Source organism: Pristiophorus japonicus, chromosome 6 (assembly GCF_044704955.1).
Source record: "Pristiophorus japonicus isolate sPriJap1 chromosome 6, sPriJap1.hap1, whole genome shotgun sequence".
In the NCBI taxonomy this organism is placed as follows: Eukaryota; Metazoa; Chordata; class Chondrichthyes; family Pristiophoridae; genus Pristiophorus; species Pristiophorus japonicus.
Genome location: NC_091982.1, coordinates 264,103,848 through 264,118,045, shown reverse-complemented (window position 1 = coordinate 264,118,045; position 14,198 = coordinate 264,103,848). Strand labels below are relative to the sequence as shown.

General features: G+C 47.5%; 1 protein-coding gene across 1 annotated transcript in view; it reads left to right on the top strand.

Moving 5' to 3' along the window:
• Window positions 1-14,198, top strand: part of vwa5b2 (von Willebrand factor A domain containing 5B2) — a 133,470-nt gene that overhangs the window by 37,132 nt on the left and 82,140 nt on the right. Inside the window, exons 6-7 of the mRNA XM_070882511.1 lie at window positions 8,631-8,755; window positions 11,525-11,701. Coding sequence (XP_070738612.1) covers window positions 8,631-8,755; window positions 11,525-11,701 — 302 coding nt within the window. The remainder of the gene's footprint in view (window positions 1-8,630; window positions 8,756-11,524; window positions 11,702-14,198) is intronic.

Below are 14,198 nucleotides of genomic sequence, written 5' to 3'. Positions count from 1 at the left end.
ATACTTGACAAATCTTCTGAAATTTTTTGAGGATGTAACTAGTAGAGTGGACAGGGGAGAACCAGTGGATGTGGTATATTTGGACTTTCAAAAGGCTTTTGACAAGGTTCCACACAAGAGATTGGTGTGCAAAATCAAAGCACATGGTATTGGGGGTAATGTACCGATGTGGATAGAGAGCTGGTTGGCAGACAGGAAGCAGAGAGTCGGGATAAACGGGTCCTTTTCAGAATGGCAGGCAGTGACTAGTGGAGTGCCGCAGGGCTCAGTGCTGGGACCCCAGCTATTTACAATATACATCAATGATTTGGATGAAGGAATTGAGTGTAATATCTCCAAGTTTGCAGATGACACTAAACTGGGTGGCGGTGTGAGCTGTGAGGGGGACGCTAGGAGGCTGCAGGGTGACTTCGACAGGTTAGGTGAGTGGGCAAATGCATGGCAGATGCAATGGATAAATGTGAGGTTATCCACTTTGGGGGCAAAAACACGAAGACAGAATATTATCTGAATGGTGGCAGATTAGGAATAGGGGAGGTGCAACGAGACCTGGGTGTCATGGTTCATCAGTCATTGAAAGTTGGCATACAGGTACAGCAGGCGGTGAAGAAGGCAAATGGTATGTTGGCCTTCATAGCTAGGGGATTTGAGTATAGGAGCAGGGAGGTCTTACTGCAGTTCTACAGGGCCTTGGTGAGGCCTCACCTGAGATATTGTGTTCAGTTTTGGTCTCCTAATCTGAGGAAGGATGTTCTTGCTATTGAGGGAGTGTTACGAAGATTCGCCAGACTGATTCCCGCGATGGCATGACTGACATATGAGGAGAGACTGGATCAACTGGGCCTTTATACATTGGAGTTTAGAAGAATGAGAGGGGATCTCATAGAAATGTATAAGATTCTGACAGGACAGGTTAGATGCGGATAGAATGTTCCTGATGTTGGGACAGTCCAGAACCAGGGGACACAGTTTTAGGATAAGGGGTAGGCCATTTAGGACTGAGATGACGAGAAACTTCTTCACTCAGAGAGTTGTTAACCTGTGGAATTCCCTGCCGCAGAGAGTTATTGATGCCAGTTCATTGGATATATTCAAGAGGGAGTTAGATATGGCCCTTACGGCTAAAGGGGATCAAGGGGAGAGAAAGCAGGAAAGGGGGAAGGGGTACAGAGGGAATGATCAGCCATGATCTTATTGAATAGTGGTGCAGGCTTGAAGGGCCGAATGGCCTAATCGTGCACCTATTTTCTATGTTTCCATGTTTCTATGAGAAAATTATTATGCTCAAACAAATTGCTTGTGTTGTATGATCCATGTAAGCGTTTGGTACTAGCATGTGATGCGTCGTCATATGGCATCGGGTGTGTATTGCAACAAGCTAATGATTTTGGGAAACTGCAACTGGTTGCTTATGCATCCAGGACTCTGTCTAAGACTGAGAGAGCCTACAGCATGATTGAAAAAGAAGCGTTAGCGTGTGTCTATGGGGTAAAGAAAATGCATCAATACCTGTTTTGGCTAAAATTCGAATTGGAAACTGACTATAAGTTACTTATATCCCTGTTCTCCGAGAGTAAAGGGATAAATACCAATGCATCGGTCCGCATCCAGAGATGGGCGCTCACGTTGTCCGCATACAACTACGCCATCCGCCACAGGCCAGGCACAGAAAACTGAGGCGATGCTCTCAGTAGGCTGCCATTGCCCACCACGGGGGTGGAAATGGCGCAGCCCGCAGATCTAGCCATGGTTATGGAAGGATTTGAGAGTGAGCAATCACCCGTCACTGCCCGGTAGATCAAAACCTGGACAAGCCAGGACCCCTTATTATCTCCAGTCAAAAGCTGTGTGCTTCACGGGAGCTGGTCCAGTGTCCCAGTGGAAATGCAGGAAGAGATAAAGCCGTTCCAGCGGCGCAAAGATGAAATGTCTATACAGGCAGACTGCCTTCTGTGGGGCAATCAAGTAGTGGTCCCCAAGAATGGCAGAGACACCTTCATTAATGACCTCCACAGTACCCACCCAGGCATCGTAATGATGAAAGCGATAGTCAGATCCCACGTGTGGTGGCCCGATATCGATGCGGACTTAGAATCCTGCGTTCACAGATGTAATACATGCTCGCAGTTAAGCAATGCACCCAGGGAGGTGTCGCTAAGTTTATGGTCTTGGCCCTCCAAACCGTGGTCTAGGGTACACGTCGACTATGCAGGCCCGTTCTTGGGTAAAATGTTCCTTGTTGTTGTAGACGCGTATTCCAAGTGGATTGATTGGGAGATAATGTCGGCTAGCACGTCCGCTGCCACTACTGAAAGCCTGCGGGCCATGTTTGTCACAATGCTGAGTTCAAAGAATTCATGACCCGTAACGGGATCTATTGTGTTCCTAACACAGATGAGACTGCACACAGGGAGGTTAAAGTAACAGTGACCTCAGTCTTTATTAAGACACTCTAGAGTGAGGAGCAGGCCTTACGGGCCGGCTTATATACAGTGCTCCCAAAGGATGCTGGGATCCCTTGGGACTTCAGAGGATGTGCTCCCTGATGGCGGAATATGGGAGTGCATGCTTTACAGATACAGGATCAAACATGTCACATCTGCCCCCGTTTGAACCAGCGTCCAATGGTCAGGCAGAGAGAGCAGTACAAACCATCAAGCAGGGCTTGAAGAGAGTAACTGAAGGCTCACTGCAGACTCGCCTATCCAGAGTCCTGCTTAGCTACTGCACGAGACCCCGCTCACTCACTGGGATCCCACCTGCTGAACTGCTCATGAAAAGAGCACTCAAGACAAGGCTCTCGTTAGTTCACCCTGATCTACATGAACAGGTAGAGAGCAGGCGGCTTCAACAAAGTGCGTACCATGATAGCACAAATGTGTCACGCGAGATTGAAATCAATGATCCTGTATTTGTATTAAATTATGGACAAGGTCCCAAGTGGCTTCCCGGCACTCTCGTGGCCAAAGAGGGGAGCAGGGTGTTTCGGGTCAAACTTTCAAGTATACTCAAGTATACTTGGACCAAATCAAACTCAGATTCAAGGACTATCCTGAGCAACCCACCTTGGACCCTACTTTTTTTGATCCCCCAACAGACACACCAGTGGCAACCGACACCACGGTTGACCACGAAGCAGAATCCATCATCCACAGCAGCCCAGCAGGGCCCAACACACCAGGCAGCCCAGCAAGGCCAGCTGCACAGCAGCCCAGCGAGGGCCCAACAAATGATTCAACAACACCAGCTTTCACACCGAGACGATCAACCAGGGCAAGAAGGCCCCAGATCGACTCATATTGTAAATAGTTACATTATTGACTTTGGGGCGGGGGGGGGAGTGTTATATATGTATACTTGCATTTACTCTGTACAGCAACCAGAGGGCTCACCCATTGGAGTCCCAAGGGATCCCATAATCCCTTGGGAGCACAGGTATATAAAGAGGCTTCACAGGTTGGAGAGGCACTCTGGAGACCTGCAATAAAAGACTACAGTGTTCAGCCTGACTCTTTCTCCATACACAACAATTATATTTGGCAACATTTTGTTTGTTATTGGAGTGGCTCCAACTTTCTCAGACTCAACTGTCCAACATGTGGGATCATTTCTAATTAGAATAAACATTTAACATCAGTGCACAGGTGTAGTTGCAACAGGTAACTCTGAACTTTCCGGTGAGCGTGATGTTTCAGAATTTGACCTTTCAGTGTCAGCTGTGACTCAGTGGGCAGCATTCTCGCCTTTGAATCAGAAGGTTGTGGGTTCAAGTCCCACTCCAGGGACTTGAGCACAAAAAAAATCTAGGCTGACACTCCAGTGCAGTGCTGAGGGAGCACTGCTCTGTCAGAGGTGCCGTCCTTCAGATGAGATGTTAAACCGAGGCCTCATCTGTTCTCTCAAGTCGAAGAAGAACAGAGCAGTTATCCCTAGTAGCCTGGCCAATATTTATCCCTCAATCAACATAACAAAAAAACAGATTATCTGGTCGTTATCACATTGCTTTGTGGGAGCTTGCTTGTGCATAAATTGGCTGCTGCATTTCCTACCTTACAACAGTGACTACACTCCAAAAGTACTTCATTAGCTAAAAAGTGCTTTGAGACGTCCGATGGTCGTGAAAGGCGCTATATAAATCCAAGGGGACGAAATTCGGTTGCTAACATCAGCTGATAACGCCGGCGTTAGGGGTTAACTGGGCAGCAGTGGGTTGTCGCCGGTGCTGGGTGCTGTTGACACCTGATGCAAAATTGGGTTGTGGGTTTTTAAGGGCGTTAACATTTAACGTCCCATCGGCTAACGTCGTGGAAATCATGTTACTTCGCATACAACACCTCCTTGGCGCCGGTCTCGCCAAATACACTTTTGCTGCCTCACCGGCTGGCGATGATGACGCCTGAAAAAGTTGTCGTGCACAAGGCGGGGAAACGAATCTGGGGCGTTAGTTAAAGGGAGTTCGCGGTGCGTGCTGTGTTGGCTGCTCACACAGTTCGACGGTAGTGGCGTCCTGCGGCTACTGAATCCTAAGCTTCAGTACTAGCATCTTGAAACATTGTTGGGTTCAACATTGGATAAATTTGGAATTATCATATCGCTGCTACCTCTGCAAAGTTATGGGGGCAGTGATCACACACCACATCGCCCTGCGGTGAAGACTTCAAAGGCGCCGGCTGTAGAGACGGCTTATGGCAAATGTGGATGCTCGCCAGAGGAGAGACCCCAGACGGCGGGGCAAGAGGCCGTACAGTCACAGAGTTTACCGTGCGCATTATTGTTACCTTGAGATGTCCAAGGAGCAGTGTATAAGAAGGCTGAGGTTCCACAAGGTGGTGGTCACGGAGCTCTGCCATCTCTTGCAGACAAAACTGGAAGCTGACATCGGCACTCGGACCTCATTTTCAGTGGCAGTGAAAGTGACAATAGCCCTCAACTTCTATGCTACCGGTTCCTTCCAGTCTCCTGTAGACAATATATGCAACATCACGCAGTTTTCAGTATATTGCTGCATTCGCCAGGTGACCAACGTTCTCTACAGCAAATGATTGGACTACATCAAGTTCAGCATGTCCAAGGAAGAGCTGGATGAGCGCTCCCTTGGTTTTGCCGGGATAGTGGGCTTCCGCAGGGTGCAGGGAGCCATTGATCGTACGCCCCAAGGTGGAGAGGTGTATCGGAATCGCAAAGGATTCCACTCCCTCAACATTCAGCTGGTCTGCGATCACAGGCAGATGATCCTCGCTATCAATGCCTGCTATCCCGACAGCTGTCACTATGCCTTCATGTTGCGGGAGAGCAGTGTGCCACAACTCTTCCAGCCACTGCATGAAGGCCGTTCTCTGCAATCCATCCATAACAGAGTGCTGCCCCCCATGCTGAGGTCACGCAGTCCACAGCCAGGCCTTCCAGGACCCGAGCTGGTCTTGAACTTTCTGCTACGTGATCATGTGTGGCTGTGGCTCACCAGCCTTGCTGCAGGCTCTGAAACCCCATTGAGGAGGAGCAGTAGGTATGGGAGGTGGGAGGTGGGAGAAGGGAAGGGGTGGTAACACACTCTACAACACCAATTAAAGAGGTGTGGGAAGGTGGCCACAGATCCTCACCGTGTTAAGATATGACCCAGCAAACAATTGCTTGATAGTCAACAGAGATGACTATCGTGTTGGAATGTGAGCTGATGTAAATTGCTGCACTTGGATGAACGAAGAAATAATTGTTAGCATGTCGCCAGAGATGGCTACCTTGTTGGAAAATTAACTGATATCAATAATTGTACTTGGATATTGTTGAGAATGTTTGAAGGGGTCTTGTGGGTCTGATTATTTGTTGTGGATGAAAGCGTTGTCTTGTGCTTGTTTTCAGAACACCATGGTTTGTGTGTTTAATAAACAAAGTTTAGATTCTTCACATTATTGTGCTGCGATTGATGTACACGGATGGTTGCAGGGTGGGGAGCGATGTGTTTAGTCGATGCCGAGGTGTACAGACTGGCAATTCGACTCGCCTTGAGTCATTCGTTGGCGATGTGTGATGAGTCTCTGACGAGCAGCCCTTCCAGCCGCAGCATTGTCCTCATTGGCTGGAGCTCCTCATCTGCCTCCTCATTATCATCATCCTCCTGAGATGGGTCATCCATCCCTGGTGGTAATGGCTGGCCCCTCATGATGGCCAGGCTGTGCAGCATGCAATACACAACAGTGAACATGGAGATTTTATAAGGTGAGTACTGGAATGTCCCTCGAGTGTGATCAAGGCAGCGGAAACATTGCTTCAGAACCCTGATAGTTTGCTCGCTAATGGCCTGGGTTATGGTGCGGCTGGTGTTGTGGCGCTGTTCGGTAGGCGTGGTGGGATTGCAGAGGGGTGGGATCAGACAGGGGGTCACACAATATCCTTTGTCACCCAGGCAAAGATGGAATGACATCGTCCTGAGAGACAACATTACGTTCCAACAAGCCCAACACGGTGCTACTCCCCCGGGGTAGAGCCCCGTCATCTGCAGCAGTCTGGATGAGCACAAATTGCTGCACTGCTTTGGCAAGGTTAGGTTCCCCGTTGAACTAATGGGGCTCCAGACAGGATGGCAGGGGTTAGTGTGTCCGTGGAATCAAGTTGCCTCTGCATTAAGACTGACTGTGACTACAGTACAGCACGGAGCTGATTGATGCCACCATGCACTGACGACATTACAGTCTGCAGGCCTACAATAGCCTTGTGCTCAATGGACACTGCAACGTCAGCCATAGCCCATGGCACTATGTCTGGCACCCCATGGTCACTGTTTGCATCCAACATCCGTTGGTATCTACCAAGGATGGGCTTGGTGGGCTGCTGAGAAGCATGAGTAATAGTTGAGTTAGACTCCACCACCTCACAGCTAGTGCATCGAGTTGCTGTGTAACTGCAGGGATTGTCTTGTGACAACTTCTAGTTCCAGCTCATCATCAGAGAGCTGCTGAGCATCACTCAGGTGTGCACTCCCCCTCTGGGGAGCTGGCCCCCAGGCTTCCCCCTCCCCTGTGATGTCCCTGAGCATCACCCACCACTGCCTCCTCAACCATCCCTTCCTCAACAAAGCTGCTGGTCCCGCTCTCAGATGCTGCTGGCACCTGACATGACATGACCTGCGTGACATTGAATGAGATGTCCTACTCCTCCTCCTCGGCAGCATCTCCACCAGTGGAAGGCTCAAGTGAAAGTGGAAAGCACAAAAACAAAGATTGGTTAACTGCAGGGGAGGAGGCCAGGAGCAGGAAAGGCATTCGAGAATGCCAGTCCCGTGGAAAGAGCTGAAGGATTGTGGTGTCAGGCCTAAGTGGCCCGCTGGATGCTGCAAAGGAACTCAACATACCGTCACTGACCCCAGGGGGAGTCGGCCTCACCCACCGCCACGGCACCAATTTGAACGCCCATCAGGACTGAGACGCATTCCTCCAATGGAGTGAGGTCCTGCAATTCAGAGTCCCCTCCTCCAGTCCTCATCTGCTCCCTGCAGTTGTGGGTGAGCTTCGCCTGTAAGATTAAAGAGAATGTCTAAGTTAGAGCCCTTCTATCAGTGTGTCCCAAGTGCCTTACATAGTTTAGTGGATGTTACTGTATGAGTCTTCACAGTTCAATGTAACTTTCATCAGTTCAATGTAACTTTCATTCACTGCGTGGACATGCTGTGGCGATCCTTGAGTGAGTTGGCCAGGACCTTACAGTAATGGGGAGGCTACTGTCTTCGAGATGAATATGAAGACTGAGGAGTTAACAACATGAGGGGTGGGTCTGCAGAACCTAGTACCAAGGTTAACAGCACATGAAGGTCCTTGCTGTGGGTGAGGCTTCAAATGGGAACCTTCCATCTGGCTTCACACACATAGAGCATGGATTCCCAAACACTACACTGAGCATTACATGTTGATGTTTAAAATTAAAGATACTCATCTTCACCAGCTGCATCATGTCGTTCCACTTCTTTCTGCATTGATTGGCTGTCCTTACCACCGTGTCACTCATAGACACTCGTTTCTGCGATTTCCCTCCGCAGCCGTCTGTATGGTTGTGGTCTCGTCCCAGTCTCTGTCCTGAGCAACTCCCACCGCCTCTCCGGGGCATCAAGGAGTACATCCACGGCAGCATCGGAGAACTGGTGGACACGCTGACCAGCTGCTACTGGGTCTGCCATGCTCACCATCAGCGTGAGTGCGTAGGAAGCGAATATACCCACGAGGTGTCCAATCAACGCCTCAATGGAATCCAGGTGGTGCCACTATATCTGTGGTGCAGCTCCAAATGCTGCCTGTCGCCCGAATGTTGACGCCCCGCTTAAGGGCCCACTTAACGTCACTTACCGCCTTCAGGTATGTGTGTAACACCATGATTTAACACTGCAATTCACTGTTCAGGCAGAAAAACTGAATTTCGAGGCTGCTCTTAACGCTTGGCGTTAAAAGATCCTCTCAGCCGGTAACACCGCCTCAAAAACGGCGATACCCAATTTCGGTCCCCAAGTCTTTCAAATCTTTCTATCAAATAGTTCCTGTGGAAGGGGGATGAAACATGAATTACTCTGAAAATGTGAAATGCATGACAGAATTTTCTTTAGAGGCACTGTAAATGTATGCATTTTGTCCTTTTCTGTTCTACAGAGCCTCATGTTCCACACATTCTACTTGAGGGAGGCAGCATGAGTTTTGAGGAGTATGAGCAACGCATTAAAAGTAGGCGTGACTTCAGCAGAGCAATGAAGAAAGACTCTAACACAGACAAAAAGGTAAGAGTCAGCCTTTCAAAATAACACGTGCAAAAAGGTCATCAAGAAGCACGACTTTTTTTAACCACAAAGACGTTGCTGCTGGAGGCTAATCTTCTGGAACGTATAAAGAACAGTCCTCTTGAAACAATTGGCTGCTAGGTTACAACTGCAGCAAATTCACAAAGCACCAGACCTTGGGGATGAAATTCTGTCACGCCTCTGTTGCGGCGTTAATGCTGGTGGAGCGGTACATTTTTCCCCGGGAAATGGTTTGCGTTTCCAGCCGCAAAATTTACCAGCTGGGCCGTGGGTGTGGAGCGGAGCACTAGGGGAGGCACTCCACACCTCTTTTCGGCTGAGCAACTGAAAATCGCGAGGTAAACAGCCGGTCTCAGAGCGCTCTAAGAGAGGCTCCCATGAAAAATAAATCTGAAAATAGCCCATCAAAAACATCCCCAATACATTACTGACGCCACCACAACATAAATCGCAAAAATAAAAAACAATCACACTTACCTCAGGTCGATATTACTTACAACACTGCTGCCGCTACAGCTGGAATGGCAGCTTCCACAGGCGTTCCCACTAGGGGGCGCTACCGATCAGACGCCAACCAAATATCCAGACGGTGTTGCAACCGGGGGCACTGTCAGATGAGATGTTACCGGCGGTATTTTCCGGGCGGTAATGCTCCGCGCCCCCTCGAAACCGGCACCGAATATTCCGTCGGGGCACTGGAAAATGGCTGCCTGCCCAGAAGTGCTTACTGCCACCATCGTCACCCCTCCGGGGCAGCAGAAGACTGAAAACCCAGTTCCTTGTGTCTACTCTGTTAATGCTTTGAAGAAAAGGACTCGTTAGCCTTTGATGGAGAAAAAAATAAGCAGGTGTGACTAGAATGCTGCCAGTTGTATTGTCACAAGTTCCCTTGTACACAGGACACTTTACTGTTTAAGCCCCCAGTTAATGGATGAAATCATGAAATAGAAGAGCAGAATAAATCCCGTATTGCCGAGATTATTAGCATGCCGTTGTCCAAACTGTTACGTGTAATCAAACATTAATACTGAAATGTCGAATAAATAGTTCAAATGAGGCAATGTGAGATCAATTTTTGTTAGCCTGGGATTAACATATAATCATGCAAGAAATTATAAGAAACAGATTAGGAGATCCCAAAAACTTCCATCCCCATTATAACAAAGTCCAATGTTCTGCAACACAAATTACATATTAATGATCCACAGTCATTTAGTAGTTGCAATAGTCGATCCATAAAAAAAGAGAATAAGTTGATTGACCATCTGAAATTAATTTATAAAATGAGGCTCCAAAGGAGGGTTGCTGCCATTTATTTAATTTTATTGTATGCCATCTGCCCAGGTTTCGAGGGAGTGTGAAATAAATTTGTAGCTTGCACCAAAAGCACTTAATTAAACAAACACACGGCAAACAGGAAATGTGCTCTTCTTCCCAAATACACCATGTGCTACTCCCCAGGCAATTCCTTTGGTACTTAATTCTACAGAGGCCGTAATAAGATGTTTATACACATTCTTGGGGCAGTATCAAACCCTCAGGCTAAACTCCATTGCATTCATAGTCTGTGAGCTTACAGTTACCTCGTGTGAAAAGGGACAATGCTCATTCAATGCAGAAAGAAGTGCAGTCAGAATAGAAGAAAAGTAAGAAAACAGCATTTATATAGAACTTTTAATATTAGTGCTTCACAAATAAATGTAAGAAAACAAAGCGAGAGTTTTGGAGGGAAGAGATGGTTTTTCAAGAAGGTTCTTAAAGATATAGAGAGTGGTACCGAGGTGCAGAGTTTCAGAGAGTAGAACCAAAGCAGTTGAAGGTCCTGCCACAATAGTGGGGTGAAGGTGGTGGTTCAAGGGATGGAGCATTAGGAGGGCATTTAGGGTTGGACAAGAATTCAGCAATAGGTTGAGGTGAGGTCATAAGAAGGAAAGAAAGACTTGCATTTATATAGCGCCTTTCACAACCACCGGACGTCTCATAGCCCTTTACAGCCACTGAAGTACTTTTGGAGTGTAGTCACTGTTGTGATGTGAGAAGCACAGCAGCCAATTTGTGCACAGCAAGCTCCCACAAACAGCAATGTGATGATGGCCAGATAATCTGTTTTTGTTATGTTGGTTGAGGGAGAAATATTGGCCAGGACACCAGGGAAAACTCCCCTGCTCTTTTTCAAAATTGTACCATGGGATCTTTTACATCCACCTGAGAGTAAACGGGGCCTCGGTTTAATGTCTCATCCGAAAGATGCCACCTCTGACAGTGTAGTGCTCCCTCCGCACTGCACTGGAACGTCAACCTAAATTTACGTGCTCAAGTTCCGAGAGTGGGACTTGAACCCACAACCTTCTGAGTCAAAGACGAGTGTGCTACCCACTGAGCCACAGCTGACATGGTCATGGAAGTATTTCTGGATGAGGACAAAGATTTTAAAATAATAGGGTAGTAATTCGACTTATCTCAACATTCTTCTCTCAACCAATACTGCCAAAGATTAACTAATCGCTTATCTTTTGTGGGAGGTTGCTGGTATAAACTGTCTTTTCGAGATAACCATGCTACATTTCAATAGTAGTTCATTGTGTGATGTGTTTTGATATGCCTTGACATGACAAGGTCAATAGATCAATGCAACTACTATTCCCAACATTCTATGACTCTGGCTACAATCCCATTATGTTATAACATGTAAAAATAATACTGTAACTGTGAAAGATTTCGATGACAATGAGTACCTTCTTCTTGTAGGTTGATTTTGTGAGGAAGCGTTTTCATAAAGACATCACATTCAATCCTGTGCTGATGCTGAACTTCTGCCCTGATCTCCACGGCATCCCAACAGATTTTGGAAATGTGACCAGAGAAATGATATTCCTTATCGACAGAAGCGGCAGTATGAGTGGCGTTAATATAGAGAAAATAAAAGTGGGTTACTTACAAATATACATGAATTTTGAATAAGTCAAGAAAGATTTTAAATATATTTATTAGTACTTCAGTAAAATCCATATACAGTATCTGTTGGAAGTTCTTTTTAATAGGTCTCAGTTGGTTGATTATTATTGCTATAAGTTATTGCTTATTTTTTCAAATTCATTCTCAGGATAGGGGCATCACTGGCAAGTCTGGTTTTTATTGCCTATCCCTAGTGGCCCTGAGATGGTAGTGGTGGGACAACTGAATGGCTTGCTAGGCCACTTCAAAGGGCAGTTAATAGTCAACCACATTGGTGTGGGACTGGAGTCACATATAGGCCAGGACTGAACTTTATAGTAATCAAAGTGGGCGATGACAATAGTGTGGAATGGAACATTTTCCCATTTCTTTTACACCCAATGTCACCATAAAGTGTTCATTGATGGGGCTTAACTCAGGTTCTTGGATGAGTAAAATGGACCTAAAAGTAACTTAAAGCCAGCCTGGTCTGTGATATATATGAATAAAGAGACTGACTGGATACTGTGAGCTCAAAGTAAAGTGTGACCTTAGTCTTTTATTGCAGGCCTCCAGAGTGCCTCTCCAACCTGAGGCTTCCTTAAGTACCTGTTCTCCCAAGGGATGTGGTATCCCTTGGGACTCCAGGGGATGAGCCCCCTGTAGCTCTACAAGGTATATACAGGTTTACATATACAACAACACTGCCCCCCCCCCCCCGAAGTCAGCGGTGTAACTATTTACAATGTCGATCTGGGGCCTTTCTTTCCCTGGTTGATCGTGTCGGTGAAAATGCTGGTGTTGATGAATCGTTTGTTGGGCCCTTGCTGGGCTGCTGTGCAGCTGGCCTTGCTGGGCTGCCTGCTGTGATGAGTCCTGCTGGGCTGCTGTGCGGGTGTCGGTCGCCACTGGTGTGTATGTTGGAGGGTCAAAGAAGGTAGGGTCCAAAGTGGGTTGCTCAGGATAGTCCGTGAATCTGAGTTTGATTTGGTCCAAGTGTTCCGTGAATGAGTCCATTTGAAAGTTTGACCCGAAACACACTACTCCCCTCTTTGGCCATGACAGTGCCGGGAAGCCACTTGGAACCTTGTCCATAGTTCAACACAAATACAGGATCATTGATTTCAATTTCGCGTGACACATTTGCGCAATCATGATATGTACTTTGTTGAAGCCTACATTTTTCATGTAGATCAGGGTGAACTAACGAGAGCCTTGTCTTAAGTGCCCTTTTCATGAGCAGTTCAGCAGGTGGAATCCCCGTGAGCGAGTGGGGTCTCATGCGGTAACTAAGCAGGACTCTGGATAGGCGAGTCTGCAGTGAGCCCTCAGTTACCCTCTTCAAACCCTGCTTAATAGTTTGCATTGCTCTCTTTGCCTGACCATTGGATGCTGGTTTGAACGGGGCAGATGTGACATGTTTGATCCCGTTACGGGTCATGAACTCTTTGAACTCGGCACTGGTAAAACATGGCCCGTTGTCGCTCACAAGGACATCAGGCAGTCCATGCGTGACAAACATGGCCCACAGGCTTTCAGTGGTGGCAGCGAACGCGCTTGCCGACATTATCTCACATTCAATGCATTTGGAGCATCTACAACCACAAGGAACATTTTATCCAAAAACAAGTCTGCATAGTCGACATGGACCCTGGACCATAGTTTGGAGGGCCAAGACCATAAACTTAGCGGTGCCTCCCTGGGTGCATTGCTTAACTATGTGCATGTTACATCTGTGCACGCAGGACTCTAAGTCCGCATCAATACCGGGCCACCACACGTGGGATCTGGCTATCGCTTTCATCATTACGATGCCTGGCTGAGTACTGTGGAGGTCATTGATGAAGGTGTCTCTACCCTTCTTGGGGACCACTACACAATTACCCCACAAAAGGCAGTCTGCATGTGTAGACATTTCATCTTTGCACCACTGGTACGGCTTTATCTCTTCCTGCATTTCCACTGGGACACTAGGCCAGCTCCTGTGAAGCACACAATTTTTTACTAGGGACAGTAAGGGGTTGTCCAGGTTCTAATCTGTCGGGCGGTAACAGGTGATTGCTCACTCACGAATGTTTCCATAACCATGGCTAGATCTGCGAGCTGCGCCATTTCCACCCCTGCGGTGGGCAGTGGCAGCCTACTGAGAGCATCGGCGCAGTATTCTGTGCCTGGCCTGTGGCAGATGGCGTAGTTGTATGCGGACAACGTGAGCGCCCATCTCTGGATGCGGGCCGATGCATTCGTATTTACCCCTTACTTTTGGAAAACAGGGATATTACTGGCTTATGGTCAGTTTCCAATTCAAATTTAAGCTCATACAGATATTGATGCATTTTCTTTACCCCATAAACACACGGTAACACTTCTTTTTTCAATCATGCTGTAGGCTCTCTCACCCTTAGACAGATTTCTGCATGCATAAGCAACCAGTTGCAATTTTCCAGATTGATTAGCTTGTTGCAATACACACCTGACGCCATATGAC